Genomic DNA, 20,826 nt, shown 5'->3' on the forward strand with positions numbered 1-20,826 from the left:
GAGGATCAATCCTTCAGTTCCCATTTATGTCTTATGAATCATGCAAAAAAGAAGCATAAGTTGCAAGATCAAGTGACGCTTATTTCCCATCCACACCACAACATTTAATAAGTTAAGAGCTACTTTTGTCTATTAATTCTTTGCAGACATTCAGACAAGTTTAGGAGAAACAACATCCTTCAAAATCACATGAATTGATGCCAGCGTTTTGCATATATCACACCCTCAAATCAAGCTATAACATGTGCAGCAAGCCCAGACCTTGATAGAAAAGTAAACACTTACCTTTCTTGGTTTCACTTTGTCATGGTAGTCATATTGAAAAATCCCCTTGTAGCTAAGTCCTAACCACCAAGGAATTCCCTGTTTGTCCTGGAAGAAAAAAGAAAGGGAGTTATATTGAATGGGATGGGGAAATGCTGGAGATTTACTAGGTTGTTATTCAAGGTGAAGATTTGCTTCTAAGCAATATCTTTGACTGTCATAGGCACTGTTAAATTTAACCCTGCTGAATTTCCTCAAGTCACAAAGCCACATGGTGTTTAGGAAAGATCTGTTTCACTTTTAGCTATGACATATAAAACATTTAAAATGCATCATCTGTGATCAAGTTACTCAAAATGCTGCCAGGGGAGGTGGGGAGGTTTGACATGGGTCCCTTGTGCAGTGGTGCATCCTCTTTCTCTTCCCTGCAAATTACTCAGTCTGAACACTCAGAGATTGGAGAGGAAGGAAAGTGAATCACCCAGCTGACTTGAATTATGTGGAGGGATTTTAGCATTAATCTTGAAAATGCAGCAGTAATGGGATCTGAGAGCTACCAAGTGATAAGGTCTGACAGGCTCAGACCCAACTGCTTTGTGTCTGAGCGTGCAATAAAATGGCCTTATGGAGTAATGGCTGATATCTGATACCAGCCTCTTTGCAATTTACTGAACTGGAGTCCTCAATGAAATTACATCTGTTCTGTTAGTGTGATAGAGAATGGCAGGGTAAAACGCAGCAAAACCAAAACCCCCACATCAGCCAGAAGCAAAACCTATTATGTGCAATATTTGCTGCCTCATTGCTGCTCACTGGTACTTACTGATCACGGGGAGGTCACTGGAATAGCTCTCAAGTGTTTGCAGGCTTGAACACCCAGCCCAATCCACCAGATCTTTCTTGATCTAGAGACCTTGATCTTGATCAAGAGGTCTGGATGCAAAGGGTGCTGGAGGGATCCTGCCCTCTGGCAAAAGATGAGGCTAATGCTTTTCCCAACATGCCATACACATAGCAGGAATAGACCAGAAATGCATCTGCCTGAGACAGGCACTGTCAGACACTTGTGTTTTTATGGTACTCTATGTGTGCAAGACATTACAGACATAAGAAAAACCATATGATCTGTGCAGAGAGATAATGATGAAACACATCAAAACTTCAGGGGTGATAAATGAGGGAATATGCTCTGGGGAGTGTGGATCTAGCTTGCTTTATATGTTTATTGATTTCTCTGCTTAAAAAAAATAACAACCCTACACAGCTGGTCAGGCAGGAAAGTAATAATAATAATAATATGAGACTGGAAGATTTGGTGATAAATCATTAGACAAAAGAAATGAGGGATTTCATGAATACCTGCATGAAATCCACATAGTTAGAAGTGGAGAGCTGTTGGGGGGGAAGGGGAGGATGTGTTTTCTCTAGACTATGGGCCAATGATTTGGCATTAAAAAGATGTACTATATCTGTCTATCTGTACTATATCCATCTACCTATATCTGAAGTGAAGGGAGATACAGTCTGCAGGTCATGGCTGACCCTAGTTAGTTGTTCGTGGATCTGCACGCTGAGAAAAAGCTGACTTCTTGGAACTACAAAAAGGAGTAAAGCATCAAGTCTGCCAGCAATGTGGCTGGCTTGTCCCTTTGGTGCTGCTTCACTGGCATCACCAGAGCTTGCTGCTGCTTGTGGACTGAACATCTCCAGCACAATAGGGCTGCAAGAGTTTTATCTCCAAGAACAGGATTTTCCTCTTTGGAGCTGTATTTACCAAACATTCACTACACAGTCAAAATAAGTTTATCCGACCACAGGAAGTGCAACCAGACTTTAGTAGCAGTGTATTGTATTCTGAAAGCAGGATGGTTATTTGTACCTCTCTCCCTCCCTCTCCAACAACAGTTTAATTCAATAAATGACTCTTTTTTGTAGCACGTACCTTTACTGCGTAATAATGCACTCCATATGTTGGCAGGGATTCTACAATGCTCATGTAACTGCAAAACAACACATAAGAATAACATGTCTGAGAAGCTAAGAGGATTATCTGAGAAAGATGCTTTAATAAATAAATAGTTAAGTACATAAATACTTCAAGCATTGGATGAGGTGGGAGACATAGTTACATATTGTATTTACAGTCCAGTATAAGTATTTCCTGATAAAACAAAGGTCACAAGAAGTCACTCTTATTTCACTTACTTCACAATTGCTTGACCTCTTGTCTGACCATTTAGTTTCTTGTAATGTTCAATGACTCGATCCTCACTGGAAAGGAAGAAATTGGATATTTTATATAATGGCAGTATCATGACTAAGAATCTTGCCAAAAGGCAGAGACACTTCTGTTAACATAGCTACTGACTGAGGGAATCAAAAGATGCCAAGCAAAAGTGTTAGATGAGGGGATTTGATGCAGCCCAGAGTAAACAAGGGGAACTCACAGACTGAGAATAAAAATGGTTTTCTAGGAGTTGGCTTTCTGGAAGAACCTTTTTTACTCACACAGTATCTACACATACAGACTTTTCCCTCTCTGCATTACTTATCTACAAACAATGCCCATGATATTACATTGTGTGGCAAACAGACGTGTGTTGGAGCTGCTCAAGCTCTGCTTTGCCCTAGTTGGTGCAACTTTTCCCAAGCCCACCAAGTTGTCTGAAAGGTAGCAAAGCTTTCAGAAATTGGTGGCCAGTAATAGCCCTAAGCCTCACAAATTACTCCTCACCGCAACGGCACAAACCCATGTACAGGAGCACTAGTGGAAGTACTCTGGAGAAATCTCTCTCAGCAGGGAGTTAAATTCCTAATGTACACTGAGGCAATGTCTATAACAGCAGGTTAAACAGTGGCAGGGAAAGTTTCCATGACATTCAAACTTGGGTCCCTTTACTGTTAAAGTAGTGATGTGCCTTTGCATACTTTTGGTTATACTAACTTGCATTCCCCCAGGCAACTCCTGGCTATGCACTGGAAGTTAGCATGGGCCAGGGCCCATTCCCAACACTGCTTTGGAGACTAAGACAGTTTCATGGTATAGATGGACAGTGTTCCACACCAGTGGGCCTTTGTGTCAGAGAACAGTTCTGGGCGTGTTTGATAAATGCGTGTTGAGACATTCACCTATACACTCTAGAGATGAAGCATCCAAGAGCAGATCAGCATGACCCAAATGACAGACTGAGGGACATCTGTAAGTTCTCTTTTAAAAGAATCTCATCCCTTCTTCTCCAGTGAATGGGTAGCAGAAGAGCACAGAACGTATTTGATGCGTATGATCAGCTGTGCTAGCAAGGTCACAGCATGGCAAAGTATAAGCCAATGATCTCCTTTCAAAGGTTCACACAGCTCTCCTTTGAATTCAATGGCATTCCTCTCAATCTACAGCCATGCAAGTCACCACAGCCTCCAAGCCTGGTACTATCAGACTGGTCTGACTTTGGTTCTTCTCTAACTTCCAGCAATGTAATGCCCACAGGACCAGCTCTGTTTGTTACATAGTATGATGGAATACTCAAGTCCTCAGGTTCAAACCCAATCTCTTGCTCTTTATGTTGTAACACCAAGGATAAGGAATCTGTTGAGTCCTCTTGAGATACTGTACAGACCTTGCCAGTCCAAGAGAAAGGAAACATAAACTACCTTTATTCCACCTTTGTGCCCTCCCCACCTGGCACTGCATAAGCTTCCAGAAGTACCAAGTGTCTATCTAATGCCATCATGCTGCATGTGGTGCAGGCCAATGTGAACTGGCATTCCTCCCCGCATTTCCTAGGTTCATCTGGGGCCCCTAATGCAGCCTTTAAAGGCAGCCACATGGCTGTCCACCATGCGGTAATCCTTCCCCAGGCAGAACTGGAGCTATTTTTATTGCTAGACAGTGTGAAGGAGCACAGCAGTGTGGGATGGTCTGGTAGATGACCTCACCACAACTGCTTAGAAATGCCCATGGGGAATTTTGTGGAAAACTGCTAAGTGTTTCACTAGTCCTGCTAACACAACTGCGTCTTATTGCTGCCTTCCCCACTTGCATCCTTGTGCCAGAGAGATCTGCGTGGAGCCAGAATCTCTTTTAGAAAGAAATTCCCCTGCCCCTGCTGGGCACAGCCTTCATAATGATCTCAGTGATGTCACAGGTAGAGGCCACACAGAGCCTGCTGTGCCATCACACACAGGATATTCTGTTCTGTGACATTACAAGGAGGACAAACTGCACTGTGACATGACAACAAGATGTGCTGTGCACAGATGGGGCGTGGGGCCTGGCGCAGAGTAGCTGAGGACTGTGCATCCATCCCTGGTAATGCAGGGAGGAAGGGAGAGGACCAGAAACACCAGTGTACACAGCACAGAGCAATTCAAAGTAGACAGTCTGTTGCATTGTCAGCAGGGCCAGCTGTTCCCCTACAAGCCTGTAATTTGTCTGAGAGTAACTGCTTTCCTAACTCACTCGCAAGTGACTTCCCTCGAAAGTCATTTGTGAAAATAAAAGGGCTTTTACTGGGGCAAGGTGAAGCAATGTCCCACCAGCACGCCACAGTGGTTACAGGGTGCTGACTGAGTCAGCGACAAACTAAATGGGTAAAGGAATGGTCCAGCTCTCCCATCAAATCCCTCAGAATAATTTTAATGCTTAGAAAATGATCTGTAAGCTATAAATTCAACAGCTATGAAACCATATTCAGCCCACTGATCCAAGCAAGTACCACAGATGTTATGGGCGTGCACATGAAGGCAGAGCCTGGGTCTCCTGCCATGATTATCATAAACAGGATTACTTTTGGAGCAATAACTGAATTACATGAGTGTTCAGTACTGGAAGATCTCCAAAAACCATCATTCTTAATAAAAAAGATAGACAGAGAGGGCTTACAGCCCTTTGAAATTACCTCTTAAAACCACGATTACATGTGGATGCAATTCCTCTCTGTCTCAGACAGGAACAATCCAGGAGTGACTTTTCAGAAAACAATGGAGTGTCTCCAGTAGAAAATGCTCTTAGCTTTTGTTTCCACTCTGCAGTTTATTGTACAGATCAAGCCCTCATAGTGATGCCATTCAAGGAAAGGACAGATGTACCCACAAGATGATTACCTAATGTGATTCCAGATATGCTCTGCTTTCTTACAAATGATTATTAAAAAATAATGGATGATATTCCCAGACCATACCCCTTGGGTAGGGAAGTCAATCGATGGCCCATTTCCTTCAAAAGGACAGATTAGATATCAGGGAGCCTTCCTGAACAGTGGGATGAATAAAGTTATGATGTTCTCAACACATACTATAAGATGTGGGATAGTCCAGGCTCTACCCAGTTCTTCCTAAACAAATGGAGGCAACACTCTCTATACCTCCATTGCATCATTAGGATAGTGATGATCTTCCTTTCCATTGGATAATGTTTTGAGGTCTACAGAAGTTAAGTGCCAGATAAATATCATCCTTGTTTCTACTTTTGGACAAAAACCCTAAAGCCTGAATTATCAATCGAGCCATGAATATTTAGGAGTGGGATTTGCTGCCTTTCACCTTCCTACAGCATGGAGCTAGTCACACTTTGGGGAAGGAAACAGATACTCCAGAGCACAATTCATCCTGACAGGAAAGGGAGCTGAGGGCACCTAGATCAGATGAAGAGGTCTACACTGAAGAAATGTTCATGGTCAGATGAATCCCACCCCAGCTTCTTGACAGTCTCTCCTTTAATGGTTCTTTGAACTTCCTTTTCATTCCCTGCGCAAGAAGGATCATCCAGCACAGAGGTCACTTTCTGCCTCCAGCTCTGGGACAGAGGGGTAAGCCCAGCATGTGCCAGGGAAAACAAGCAAAATCATTCACGGGTCAGAAGGAGCATTAGCAGAGCTTATAAACATTCTCCCCTATCATTTCAGCTGTTCATCTCTGAGCGGCTGCCATGCTGCTATTGACAGCTGGGAGAGTGCTGGGACACTGCCTGGACCACCAGCTGACGTCTCCTTTCCCCCACTCTGGCTTGTTGCTGTGTCAGTGACACAGACACTCATTCATAACACAGGGCTGACAGAGGATGCTTAACTAATGTGGAGACATGGAGGCTGCTGAAACACTACCGTCTGTTTGTCAGCTCATAAAACATTCCCCCCCAAAGCTGAAAAAATTAGTACACGGGTGATATCCTGCAGCAGACAACTCTGATAAAGATCTTAAGAACTACCAAGAAATCTGTCCTGTCCCAGCAGCTTACAGAACTGGACAGCAGACAACTTGCAAGCAAATGCAGGGCCAGAGTTTCTCATCATCAGATCCAGATTTTCAAAGGTAATTGTTTCCCCCTTCTCTTCCCAGCACACTGAGCTGTTTTAAATAGCTGTCCACTCATTGCTGAACCTTACTGTTGTTCTGTTTCTAACCTTTGTCCACCTTGATTATATTCTTGAACTTTCTAACATCTTTATTTTCAGTCATATGCTATCCCACTGAAGCCAGCAGAGCATCTCTAGGGCCAAATGGACCAAGAGCAGGATCAGAGCCTCAGGTCTGTGTTGTGTTAGAGAAACTAAGTAGTGATTTTCAGCTGATATTTTCAGAGGTGAATTTTCTCGCAATGCTGATGCTTTAGGTTGCTAAAAACAAGCTTGTATTCAAAATCTGTTGGAACCTGGAAGGAGTCTATCTTCTCCCAGGTCTGTTGAAAATCCCATACTAGCACCCACTTTGTACCGTTGTATCTCCTCCTTGCATTCTTACTGGTAACCTAGTACTGGGCTGGCTTGCTGGGGATGATCTGTATTGAGATAAAATGCAATGACAATGGCTGGAAAGGAGTGCTCTGAACTAACACAGGTTCTCTCCTGTCTCATTAAGATTAGTTTTGTGTGTAAAATAATAAATACTGTCAGTTGTTTCCATGCATGGGCAAGAGAAGCCACAACTCAGGGCCCTGGTTCCTGGACTATGTGGGAGTCTCAAACTGATTACATACAGAAAAGAACAGGGTGAAATTTGTATCCAGTATGTAATCTGCATGAGATGCAGAAGTGTAAAAAAACAGTTTGAAAAATCTGCTCTCTTAGATCACAGAAGTTTGATCTGTACTTCAGAGGCTTTTTGTCTGACTGACCAGCAGCCTCTTCTTGTGAGCATTCAGCATTTCAGAGGGTGTTTATGAAAAAGCCACCATTAAAAAATAATGCACTACTGACGTATAAGAGGTCTCTGAGACCTGGTTACTGAAGTGAAATCACAAGGGAGTCACAGGACTGTAGTCACTGGTTTTATTACCCCATTGGAAACAACCAGCTTCCCAACCTGCGACCTGTTCTCAGTTACATATGATCTCGCACAAAATTAAGTATAGTTTCAAGAAGTGCTGTACCTTGTGTATAACAGTAAATACTCGCATTCTGAGCTTGAGGTTTTTACACGGCTCTTCTTGCTTCAGGTGACTGAACATGGCCCAAACCCAAGGATAGCGTCTTATGGACAGAGGCAGTCCCAGACCTTGCTGACATTTCCCAGCAGAAGTCCTTAACATAGGCATGTTGACTAACACTTCCCAACAGTGGGGGCAGACAGATCCTGATGGGCAGATGGGGCCTGACAGGCAGCCTGGGTTATCACTGCTTTCCTGTGTATGGATACCATCACAGGCAACTGAAGCAAAGGCTATGTGGGCACTTTAATAAGATCTCAGTCCATGTTGCTGCTGAAGGGTCAAATTTGCCTTCCCTGTCCATGGCTACTTGTTCCCACCACTGCTCTTGTGGTGGCTTTTAGCTTTAGTCTGTCAGTCAGACCAGGCCACCGACCTGGCTGGAAATGCACTGCTTTTCAATGTGTGGATTAGTTTGTGGAAAAAGGAAAGAGCTACTCCAAAGAGGGAGACCATTCTTCTTCCAGTGAAATGGCAGCCTACATTTATCAATTTTTCATAAAGTTTTGGGTTGGTTCTTAGACAGAAACACCAGGAGACTCTGAAGATCCACAGCTTTTGTGTTAGTGTTCCTAACCTCAGCTGGGGACTCTGAGTCTCTCCTCATGTGCTCAGAAAGTGATTAGGAGACCTTACAGACTAGCTTGCCTACGGCTTGACACGAGGTGCATCTAATTCTAGTGTTGCAGCCATGCTAGGAAAAGTGGATGGCCTTCCTGGCAAAGGGAAGAATTGAGATCATAAACTACAAACTGATTTGTTCCCCCCTGCCATCCTCAGATTACCAAGATGCAGAAATTAAAAAAGCAGATAAAGAAGTTCACTCCCACCCCCAGGCTTATAGCCTAATGCTTTAAAGGCGAACATGAAAGAGAAACAAGCAGAAAATCAAGTGAAAGCATCTCCCCATTAATGAACAGTCTTTCCCCAAATTCTTTCCTATTTGCACAGATAAAAGGGATAGGCAGGGTGGCACAAAGAATCTATGTGTGGGGCATATACATTAATTTAATTGTGACCCTGCTTCTACCCTGGATTTAATTTTCAGTGCAATAAAGACAGATCTCCCAATCCTCCACCTCTGAACATTACCTAGTTTGTATAAAAGGAGAACTACATCCCTTTCAGTTCAGCTATGCCATACAGAGAGGACTTGCAAGATGAAGCTCAATCACTCAAAAGTAACACAGAACAGTGCAAAACATTGACATTTCAAATGGGGAAAACTGCACAGATGCAAAGTGCTGGGAAAGGAAATGACACATTAGGCCTTTTGATCTCATCAGGACACTTGCATGTTTACAATGAATTTTCTGGCCAGACATTACTGCAGCCATTTTGGCAGATGGGGAAACTGAGGCCCACAGTGGTAGTTCTACTTGTGTTGAATCATGCAATGGGTCAGTGGCAGACCCAGAGCTAGAAGGCAGGAATGCCTGCATCCCAGTTCCACTCTCAGATCACTTATTGCTAGAGCCAGGTTCTGCATAAGACATTGCAAAGCTGCTCAGCGGAATGATACGTTACCAGTAAGCGAGGGAAGGATGCTCCTTCAGTGCTGGTGTTGGAAGGGCTGGCAGCTTCTTTAATTCATTCCTTACAACTTCATTGCTGAAAGAGAGTTCAAAAGGAAGATCAGGCTACAAGAAAACAACCACAATATTTGATATGACCTGACCTAGCTGGCAGGCTGCTACGGCTCTACATCTGTTCCTCCTTAACAAAAGGCACTGGGGTTTCCTTTTTCTTCTCTCTTTATTTGTTTTATGGCAGCCCAGTTAACTTTTCCCTCTATTATCAAAATTGGTGAGAAGCTCTCCCAGATGGTTATGTTGAAGCACTTCCTACCAGTGACTGGACACAAAAGCCACCATGTCACATTTCATTGAAGAGAGTCCCATGGACATGTTCATACAGAGAAAAAGTGATGCTTTCAGCTGCAATAAATCACCTTTACTTAATGCCTTACAATCTGCTGCAAAAAGTAATGATTTACCTTCTTAGCATCACAGGTTGCTCTTAGCCTCTTGCTCCAGTGACCTGGCCTTTGCACATCTTCATTGATAAGACTCCAGCTTGAATTTTTGCCATGCTACACAAAACCCTCCGTGGGATCAGGCCCAACCACTTCACTAACATTCTCCTCCCTGCAACGTCTAGTGGCCACACCGGCCAGCTGGACCAGCATCAGTGCACACCAGTGAGCAGGGAGAGCTCGTGAAACAGGAGGCAGATTCTCACAGATGAAATGAAACCGTGCGATTTTCTTCTACAAACCCAAAATGCCTCCATTCCCACTGTTAAACACAGAAGGAATTGTGTGTACATGAAAAAAAAACCCCTCAAAGGCTTGGGAAGGAAGGCAGTGTAGCTGTTACCTTTAAAATTCTAGAAATACACAGCCAAGAGGGCCAGACAGGACACTGAGGAGTGCCAAAGACTTAATGTTTATTGGTTTACTTCTTAATAGCAGTTTTTTTCTGCCTTCTTGTACCCTGCCTTTTATCCTGCCAAAAAGCGCGGCTGTCCTGGAGCTGTGGAGAGAGAGAACTCTTCCAGAGCTCCAGACTTCCCAGCCCCCCTGGCTTCTCCTGTAGGGCAGCAGGGCCATTAACCAGGCAGACAGGTAGTCTTGGCATCCTCAGCTGTAGAACAGCCATCATAACATTTGCTAAAGGCCCAAGGAGCCCTTGGACGTGCCAGGTCACCCCGAGTTTCGTTCTTGTTTCTGGGACAGTCTGTATGGTGGCTTGTAGAGATGTGATACTGCTTCAGTTGTAAAAATCTTCCCACAGCATTTCTCCATTTGCACACGCCAGCAGCAGGCTCTGCCCGAGACCTAGGTGGGTTTGTCTTAATTGGAGTTTGCAGGTTAATTGCTAGGTTGGGCCATAGGGTAAACCACTAACATAAATCCTGGAGCAGGCATTTTGGGTATGTTTGCAGGCATTTATTATCATGGTAGTTCCCTGACAATCAATTAAGTAGTTTTAAAACAGGACCACAACTTCTAGTCAAGACAAATCTATGACACAGATGCCCAAGTCTCAATTAAGTTCAAATTTTGCAGAGTGAAGATGTGTAGAACAGCACTTACACGAAATGACTAAGGCAACTACTTCCATGCTAAGCACATAGAAAACCACTCAGTAGCACCTCATATGCCAAGTCGAATGACTCTTGACAAACAGTTTTTGAACACCCACTTCTGCCTAAATCTCATGGTCAGATACATCTCAGAGCGTCAGATAGATCTTCCTTTGCAAGTGCAAATGCTCAAAACCTATTCAGATTTTTTCTTCCATGGCAGGTAAATATCTCCACAAGTCTGAACAAGAAGCTGCTCTGTTCTGTGTTATCTGCTGATCTGGCCGGTCTGTTCTGTGACTGACAGCCTAGAAAACAAGCTTTTGCTGTTTACAGAGTTTACTGGGTCTGCCCAGAGACGTGTCCTCCACAGCACATGCATACTCAGCTCTTACTGAGTTTTTTTGACATTTTGAAAGAAACAGGAAAAAAAAATAGAACGCAGCACAATCAGAGCACAAGCAACAGTCACTGCCCTCAAGTGAAGATTTTTTGAGGCTGGCTGCTCATAGAAGGAAGTTGAGAAATTTCCAAAACTTTTCTGGGAAAACAGGGAGTAATTTCCAAACAGGGACTTTCTGAGCCCAGAAAACTGTCAAATAGGGCAAGATTAGTGGTGACTAACTATCTTTGAGAGTCTGGGAAAATGCCTGAATCTGTAGTGGCTCCCATAAGAGAAAGGGCTAACACCAGTCAGCTCTGTCTTTTCTGTCAGTGAGGAGCAAAGCTTGCTTGCACTGTGATATAAAAAGTCTTTTAGGAATCAGAAAAAAAGACATTCTTAGTGATGTTGTTGGATGGGATTAACATTTTGGCTCAGTACTTAGAAAATACCATAAAGGTAGTGCCTCACAACCTCAAAGTGCCAAATGTATTTCAGGTAATCACTTCCAGGAACAAAAAGGTATTTCATTCAGTGGTCCATAGATTCACTAAGTCTTCTGGCAAGACTTGTCTCAAGACAAATGAATTTAGACTCCCAAAAGGATGTCAAACCAAGAAAAAGGAAAAAAAATAATGACTCAGGTTGCATTTGAACTAGTGGCCACGGGGTCACTTTCCTCTTGGCTCCTTTTAAAACACCAAACCCTTTAATTTTTAAAATGTTTCCAGCAGGATCACAAGTGGTTTTGTACTTACTGCCTTTCCCGCTCTTTCTAGTGAAATATCTCAGTGTTTATTTTTTTACTGTATTTAGAAAGTGTTTGTTTAATCCGGTCACTTGTGCTGCATTTATTTTATATTCAAAAGTGTCCAACTCCAGGGTTGTTATATATGGAAGGGTGCTTTTGATACAGATTTATTAATATACAGGGGAAAGGCTCCAAACACACTTTCTCTGTGTCCTCTAGACTACTTTATTCCTGTGCTATGGTGGAAATTATAATACTTAAAATACTGAATAACTATGAAAACTGAACTGGAAAAGCCATCTGCATGGGATCCTGAAAGCCTGTTGGATATCCAGAAATAAGGTCAACTGAATGGAGAATGGACCCAGAAAACAGAACTCCGGAGTTCTGCTCTTAGTTCTGGTACTGCTTGTTTAATGAGTACTGGCCAAATGTATTAGTCACCACATCTCAGTATTTCTATCTACACATGCGGGTAAAAGGCCTATCTAGCCACTTCATAAGCATTTTGTGAAAAACAAGTTTTTGCAAACTGGCTGCAATAATTTTGAGCACAATTACATATGCAGTTGTCTCAGGAAATCCATACATTTTCCAGCATGTGTAATAACAATGATCAGTAACAAAACAAAACTGCAGGTTAAAGTTATCAACTCTTCTCAGCGTGGTAATTCATTCTCTTGAATGAAAGAGGAAATGCAGTGTCTGAGATTCTCAGATTAAATGGTACCTTTTGAAATACAGTGTTTAGGATCTTCTCCATAAGGTTGCAAGAATGCAGCCTGGGTTTTGTAACCCCTTAAAAAATTCTGATTGGTTAAGTGTCACTTGGTTACATAGAAAGAAAAGTAAGCCTGAAACTATGTTAGATTGCCATCTGCCCAAACGTTGAAATTATTGTGAAATTCTGCTTAACAGGAAACTGGCCGTTTGCTTTACTCCCTTGTTATTCTTTCATATGTTGCTGGGAGATACTTGGAGTTCATTCTAAATGTCTCATATTGCTTAAATAGAAGAAATCTCGCAATGAGAGCCTGTCTGAGGAACTAGCTGCAAAGGTTCAGGATTTTGTTTGACTTAGGGTTTTTTCTTTCCCCTCCCCAAACTGAGGGACAAATGATCAGTATATGTTATTTCCAGCTGCTTTGACATAGATACTGTTTAAGGTTGAAGAGCTGGATTCTGAACATTTAAAACTAAAGCGGGTGTGAGTTTCCCAAAGATTTTGGTCAATGTCAGACTGGACTCTAAATCTGGTAGGATTAATTTAGGGGAAAAATCTCAACTATTTTAACAATATGCTATGCTCCCCGCCAAATTAGCCAGGGCAACCTGGTTCCTTCCTCTATGTAGGCCTAAAGAGAGTCACACCTATAGGATTTGTGTTCATCTAAGGAATTTAAATTTGTCCTGTCCATGCTCTGCGAACCAAGTGTGACTCAGCTCCCAACTAGAAGCAAGATTAACTTGAGGCAATAACCTTTACATCTGTCTGCAGGATACTAGTTTAGGAGCTTTATAAACGTGATTCTGTGCCTTTGAAGTAAAAATTTTTGCAGCTAATATCAAAATGCACAGATCCAATCTTAAGTGTCTGTTCAACCTGAGAATCAGCTAAACAGGGATACTCAATTGTCCTAAATTCAGTGGCATGTCCCAGCCTAAATGTAAACCTTTTTCAGTATTGCCAGCTGAAGCATTTGGGGATTCTTTTAAATAACATGAAAACCACTCTCCTTTAATGTAGAGGACTAGGAACTTCTTAAGGAGAATAACTTTTTACTTTAAACCTCACTCTGCCTAAATCTATATCAACTAAGAGATGTGCTCTTCGTACAACTCTGCTTGCAAAACACTGAGAAATACTTTTCTTAGTTGATCTAAATGGGTTCAGGAGCTCAGGGTTTCTGATGGGCTTGTTTTTGAAATGAAACACACATTAGAAATGGAAATGGGCTTAGTCAAATTGCTTGCTCTAGGTGCCAAACAGATCTGTCAGGGCTATTGTGGCATCTTAGTTCAACACAGATAAAGGTGACTCGGACTATGCACTCTCCAGGCTTACCAAACACTGGGCAGTCACTGTGATGTCTGAGTTAGGTGGTACTCCAAGGTAGCAAGAATCAGTGATAAGAGACTCATGCATGATGATGACCTACCAAAGGATGTAGAACATGTGTTTGGAATGGCACATAAGCCCCTTTTGGGGAAAGAAAAAAGCAGTACTCTGAGCACAGTCATTATTCTGAGGCATGGGATTATTTCCTCAAAAAACAGCAGTGAGAGCTGCTGTCATTGTAGATGCATCAGTTCACAGAGGTAGAAAACTGACTGCTAGAGTTTGTAAGATCAGTTCTGGTTTTTGAGCTCCTATGAGCCCCAAAAAGCAGAGTTGCAGCTGCATTCATGAGTCCTGAACCAGCTCCCTGTGATCTACCACCTGGGTGCAGTGGGGTTTGGAGGTAACCACACTCTGGCCACCATGGGCAGGTGCCAACCCGCAGCTGAAATTGTGACAATTTGGCATTTGCTATCCCTGCACCTGAGGTGATCGGTGGTGACTCATAGGAAGGGTCCCATGGGGAAAAGCAATTCTCCCATCACTACAAACCAGCCAGTGCTTATGCACTTTTCTGGATCAGGGCCAAAGAGAAACTTGTAGTCTCACAAGCTATAAATCTGCTGGTGGCAGCAGACACGACAGGTGTGGGAAATCTGCAGTCTGCGTTCCAAGCATGCAACCCTTCAGAATTAACTTATTTCTTCAAAAACAAAGCAGGAGTTCAAGAGTTCAACCTTCACGCAATGTATGCTGCCATGCACAACATATTATCTTTAAATCTCAGCAGCAAGACATTCACAACGGCAGAGCTTCTCTGTTTCAAAGAGTAGCCACTTCTATTTCAAACAGCATTTCAACATCAACTAACTTCAAACACTGAAGCTAACTTCAGCCCTAAGAGAAGTCAGAACATTTGTCTCCATCTGCAGTTCCTCTGGCTGGCCCCAGGCTTGATTTGCCTCCCAGATTTTACACTCCTGATACAAATAACCACAAATCTCAGCAAGCAAAATCTTGACCACAATGACCTCATGTTGACTTCAGTAGCACCTGGATCTCACCCAGCACATAAACCTATGTCAGTGCACATTAGAGAGGAGCTGCTGGACAGACATCCTTGGAGATGCTAAGTCTTGTCCTAGGCCATAAGAGGGTTGGGGTAGCATTCTTCTACCCTCCTCCAAGAATAGGCTTTAAAATCCACTAATATGGCAGATTGCTTTGCCACCAAAGCCCATTTATAAATTAAGATCCCTGGCAGTGTCAGCAAGTTGTTACAACACCACTTCTCTACCTGACTTGGATGTAAGGGTTCCCCCTTCCAGGTTAAACCATTGTGATTCACAGGTGAAAAGGACTAAGAGCTAACTGTTTTAATGGGGATGGTGATGACAGTCACACCAATGTGGGGGAAGCAGTTAACACCATGTGTTGAGGTATCTTCTGTACTCTCAGAGAAGATTCCTCATTTCTCTGTGGCCTAGACAAAAGCACTGTGATAAACTCAACCATTCCTTTTACAAGGTATGTCAAACACCTTTTAGCAGATGGATGCTTTCCACCGGCTGTTTCCACTTCTGGTCTGGAAACAGATACTTGAAGATAAAATGCTTTCAGTCCTATTACTCTGAGCCATCTGATTCCTTTTTATTCTGTGTTTCATAGTCTGAATGTACCCTTTCTGGGTGTGTTTTCGTCATGTCCAAGATATTCTGAGAAACATTAAATATTGTTCTTCATAGCAAAACCAGTGGAAGAAGTGGTTTATCACAGGTTTGAATGGTAAAACTCTGCTTGGTCCCAGCTCTTCTGGGCTAAGCATTTGGCAGTGCATTGAAAACCAGACTGAAAAGTACAAGAGCCGCATGCACTCCAGTATCCCCTAAATAAATACTGCTGATAGCTGAGTTATTCCAAATCGGGTGGAACTGAAAAATGAAGCAAGACTGGGCTTGTGTTTCTGTGGTCAGATGCCTGTCAGGATTTTGCAAGTTGATTAAGGTTTTGAGAAACGATAAGGGAGAACTTAAACTTCCTTTTAGCAAGGGTTACCTTACGTCATCTCTGATTCCACAATGGGCAGGCAATATTTGCAATGCATTGTTCCTTCTCACTGATTTGTCTCAATTTTAGATGACTAGAAGTCCCAGTCCACCAGAAGGTGGAACCTGCCTGTTATTCACAGCCTACTATGGGTGCATAGAGTATCATTACAATCTTCTCTCAGTGTATCTCAATGCTGACAAAATTAAGACACCTCTTAAGGCTCACCTGGCAATTCAACCTGACTGCCCATTCACACCTTGTTTTCTTCTCTGAAACTAACTTCAATGGATATTGTGGTCCTCCAGCTGAACTCAAGTTCAGGTCAGCAAAAGTAATATATGGAGTATGGGAAATTTTTAGCATAGACAGTTGTCCTGAGCTTCAGAAGAACTTTCATGTTTCTCGGTTGAGGCATCAGCCAGCCATCTGACCTTTGGTTGCTACTAAAGTGTAACTGACAGATATTGTCAACTTAAATGAAAATTCTTAGGCATTTCATTAACAGTCTTCTGAAACAACAAGCGCAGTCACCTCTCAATTTCTTACAGCAAGTCTGAAGATTTGGCTCAAGGGATAGCAGAAGTTCAACAAAAGCGATTATCTAAATTGTGATTTTGAGAACTCTGTCCAAATTCAAGCTGAAATCTCAGTTAGTGATGGAATTTTAATGTTGCCTCTGGCTGGATCTGTGATATAGCAGTGATTGTCATTTCCTTAGTAATTTCCTTCCGAAGACTAGTCTATTTCCTGAACTTCATGGGCATATAAAGAGATTTGTCAACAACAAAGTCACAAACAATGCTGTTTGCAAGGCATGCTCTGGTCAAAGGCTGCATTTTGTGAAGAAATGATTTCAGGAAACACGATATCTATGTTAGGAATGCATTCCTATTGCTACACAGCTACAACTGAGTCACATCACTCACACAGTGATTTTACCAGATTCATTCTCACAGCACACAATGGCAAAAACTTTTAAGTTCACCTACCTTGAAAAATCTCCTTTTGCCTCCTGTAAAATGAGGAAGAAAAATTAAAAATAGATCATTAAAAATAGAAGAAAAAAAATTAAGAAAACGGCTGTTCAAGATTTTCCATTTGCAAAATTCATTTAGCAGCAATTTCCTGTTGTAATTGATTCCTCATGTATTTTTTGGAACCAGCATCTAATGTCAAGTGCCATGATACATGCAGTGAGCTGGGCAGATTAACAAACAAAAGGTTTGCCTAATACAGAGCCAGATGATTCCTCATTCTGCTAGGATACCCAAGAAGCTGCAGGAAATAATGCTAGTAAATGAGTAATTTTTTGGGTTAGTGTGGATGCTACATTACTAGAAGATCTCTGAAGTCTCAGTGACTTTGCAGCCTCTGAGACTGCAACTCCCCTGAGTCTTTTTACAAGTATTCTGGTTATTTTCTAGTAACCAGACTTTCAAAAAGCTAACTCACTGTCAGCTTTCAAGGGGATGCAAGACACAGGTTTCTCTAACTCCTTGCTGGGTGTCTGCGGGAGTATTTAGCTCCCTTACTTATATGTCTAGATATTTCTATTTATTACCATCACAGCCTGGTATTAAAGGGCTCGGTAATGTTCCACTCCAGTAATTAGATTAGTACCTGAGTCTTAACCGTATATCTGGTGAACCCTCAAAATCTGGTGAGTCCCCTCCTCAATAGATGTAGTATGCGTTTTGCATTTTCCATAGGCAATATGCATTTCATATGATGCATGCTAAAGCACCTCATTTGCCATCAGCTACACAGAAGGCACAGTGCAAGAATGTAATTTGTGCAGTGAGGGAGTTTCCACTGCCTAGAGGACTGGGTTTTGCATTCACGTCTCTTGTCTTTACATCTGTCCATCCGCATGCAAAACCCGTCAGCCCATGTCCAGTATGTTTCAGTCCTGAGGCTGGGGTAAACTTCAGAGCTTTGGTGGTACTTTAATTTGTTTTGGTAACACAACAATTTGAAATAAGGCTGCAGACTAAATTACTTGAGTTCTGACAGTCCTATACTGTATTTCCCATTTCCCTCTGAGTGAACTGAAGGGCAGACAAGCTCTCCTCTGATTCAGAAGGAGTCCTTGAGCATATCATGATTATAGTTCAATACACAGCAAAACCCAAAGGGTATGCCCTGGCCTGCACAGGGATGAGCATACTGAATTGAAAAAATAATTTTGTAGCATAGATTCTCCATACTTCAGTTCTTTGACCTAAATGCTGCAGTGAGAAATAGAACAAAATGCAGTATGGTCCCTCTTGTTTTGCTTGGATCCTGTCACAAACATGGTTTGTAGTAATTTCTGGTTACAGACAGCAGGGGTGTGGCTTGTTTTGACTGTTTTCATTAAGTTACACATCAAACTACTACAGGAATACACGTAACATCCTGTGTTTGTGATGAGAAACAATCACAGCAACAAGGGTTACAGCGGCAGATCTGGATCTGGTTGTACAATTACTAAGCGCTCAAGTTATTCATCAGGATGAACAGACAATAGATTCATAACCTATTGCTGCTTCTCACAATGAGCCTGTTGTTTGATGTGTATTCCCCCAACAGCCAATATGCAATTTCTATAATGTGCTTTTAATTGAGTCCCCCATCCTGACTCTTTCACTCCATTTTTGTTACATAAAATGATTTTAATGAAGATTCAAATCCCTACGCATTAATTGCTTCTTTAACATGGAAAGTGCTATAGAAGTGCAATGCATTGTTATTTATTAGTGCAGTCTGATGAGATGGCTTGACTGCTCACATGGCTTCTCATAGCTTCATGGCTGATGGGAGAAAAAATTAAGACTACACTGTATGAAAGGATCACCTGACAATTATCTCCAATTTGCTCCCACAGTCATGCTCCTAAAAAGAGATGTTTCACAAAAAACAACTCCACTACCCTGAAAAGATTCCTTTTTGGGAAACAGAGATTAACCAAACGCTGCTGGCAATTTGCTTTCTGACCCTTTCCCTCTTCCTGAAGAGCAGGACTTTCAAAGACAATTTTTTTCTGGAGCAGTTTTTTGGAAAGTCTTTAAGCCATTCTGCCCATGCTGGAGAATACAGACAGTTGCATATGTAGAAGCTTCTGGAGATCATCAGAGGGCCAAGCTCCACGGGGAAAACAAATGCAAGTAAAGTCACTGGAGAAGAACCCATTGCATATGGATTTCACCTAGGAAATTGCATTCATCACATAGATTTTCTCTGGCGTTACATCATACCCCAGGGTCTTGGATACCTGTGTCAGTGCAAACATAGTATACATTTATGTATGCAAGATGTTGGGCAGTGGAATCTGCTCCATGCGTAGAGAGGTCTGGTTTGAGAGCCTTCTGTACCTATTTTGCAGTGATATAAATGATGAAAACTGTGTAAAGACATCTTTCTCCTGCAATTGGGGGAACCCTTATACTTCCATATAGCCATTTTGGATTTGGCAAATCAAAAGACTTAATGCAACAGGAGGAAGCCTGAAGTGAGAGAAGGCGGGTGCTTACCTGCAAGATGTATGCAGCCAGTTCAAACACCACTTCACTGTCAACCTCAATGAGTTCCTTGAAAGGTGAAGAAAAAAAGAAAAAGAGAGTTGAGTCTGAGCTTCTGTAAGGACGTGCATCTCCTCCTGGCTACTGCATGGTGAAGCATGCAGTGCCAGTTTTCTCCCCTGGCTAGGCTTCAAAGCATCCCCTGTGCTCTAGAGACCAACGTGAGGGAGAACCTGCCCACTCAGATGTGGAGAAAGCCAAAATATTCAGCGTAATGGCTTGGTAAATAAGCATAACTGGATGTGGCATGAAGGGATTCCTGGGGAGGAGAGAGGAGAAGGCAGGTGGAAGGAGGAGGATCAAGGTAATTTTTATTTTCTTGTGTGATGTAGTGAAAGGTAGTCTGGCAAATAAATTTTTTCTCCCCCAAATGTCACCTGTGCTTCAGGGGAACACAGCCTTGTCCTTGGCTCACAGAAGCAAGTAAATGAGAAAATTTGTCTTCACTGACGTTGTGTCAAAGCCCCCGCAGAACTCCTCTGGCACTTGCCCAGGGTAAACTCACAGTAAAAAGAGCCATATTCCCTCTTGCAGGAAGGGAGCTCTGGTTTCAGGTCCTTCATCCCCATGGGTACTGGGGCTGGGGGTGCTTTGAGACTGAGCTGTGACAGCAAATCTTTTAGTAGATCTTCACTGCTCCATTCTATAGCATCCAGCTCCTGATGAAAGCAGTCTTGGAGGGTCAGGTGAAATTGTGAGCATTTTGCTTGGACACCATGGTCACATGAAGGACACTGATGGTGCCATCAGATCGTCTTGGGGTCCTTCTGCTGTGCCTGAGATAGTAGTCACAGAACCAAGGGGTCCAGGCTCTTGGCTCTGTCTGAATGTGTGGGATGCAGAACTGGCATCAAAGGTGCTTGGGATGGGAGACACGAGCATTATTCTTGTGGCCAAGTGTGCTCTCCCTGAGTCTCTGGTCCCTGCTTTTGGGAAGACAGTGGGCTTTTACTGTGATACTGTTTAAGCCTCTATTCTGCAGCTAGAACTCCTACATTGTCTCCTACGTATGTGGCCATGTAAACTGGGTCACTGTTCAGCTCAATCCTGTGGTGGCTTTTCTGTTGTACTTATTTAAGCTGCTGGTTTTAATATTTTAATTCATCTGGCAAGAAACAAGTGATCTAAATATAGATCACTGCTGTGATCCATGCTCCAGCCAAGTCATGGCCACACCTCATTTACAAGCCACAGTTGCTGCGTTGGCTTGTCTCTGGCAAAATCAAAAACAAAGGGAACACAACAGAGCATAAG

At 42.6% G+C, this 20,826-nt stretch overlaps 1 protein-coding gene across 4 annotated transcripts in view; it reads right to left on the reverse strand.

The window, feature by feature from the left end:
• Positions 1 to 20,826, reverse strand: part of FRMD4A (FERM domain containing 4A) — a 289,877-nt gene that overhangs the window by 57,188 nt on the left and 211,863 nt on the right. For all 4 annotated transcript variants that reach the window (XM_075024704.1, XM_075024703.1, XM_075024702.1 and 1 more), the window contains exons 6-11: positions 19,525 to 19,581; positions 17,002 to 17,024; positions 9,212 to 9,295; positions 2,470 to 2,535; positions 2,207 to 2,264; positions 286 to 372 (exon numbers count right to left, since the gene is read on the reverse strand). In XM_075024704.1, the coding sequence (XP_074880805.1) occupies positions 286 to 372; positions 2,207 to 2,264; positions 2,470 to 2,535; positions 9,212 to 9,295; positions 17,002 to 17,024; positions 19,525 to 19,581 (375 nt within the window). The remainder of the gene's footprint in view (positions 1 to 285; positions 373 to 2,206; positions 2,265 to 2,469; positions 2,536 to 9,211; positions 9,296 to 17,001; positions 17,025 to 19,524; positions 19,582 to 20,826) is intronic.

The sequence above is a fragment of the Buteo buteo genome, chromosome 4, assembly GCF_964188355.1.
Source record: "Buteo buteo chromosome 4, bButBut1.hap1.1, whole genome shotgun sequence".
NCBI lineage: Eukaryota > Metazoa > Chordata > Aves > Accipitriformes > Accipitridae > Buteo > Buteo buteo.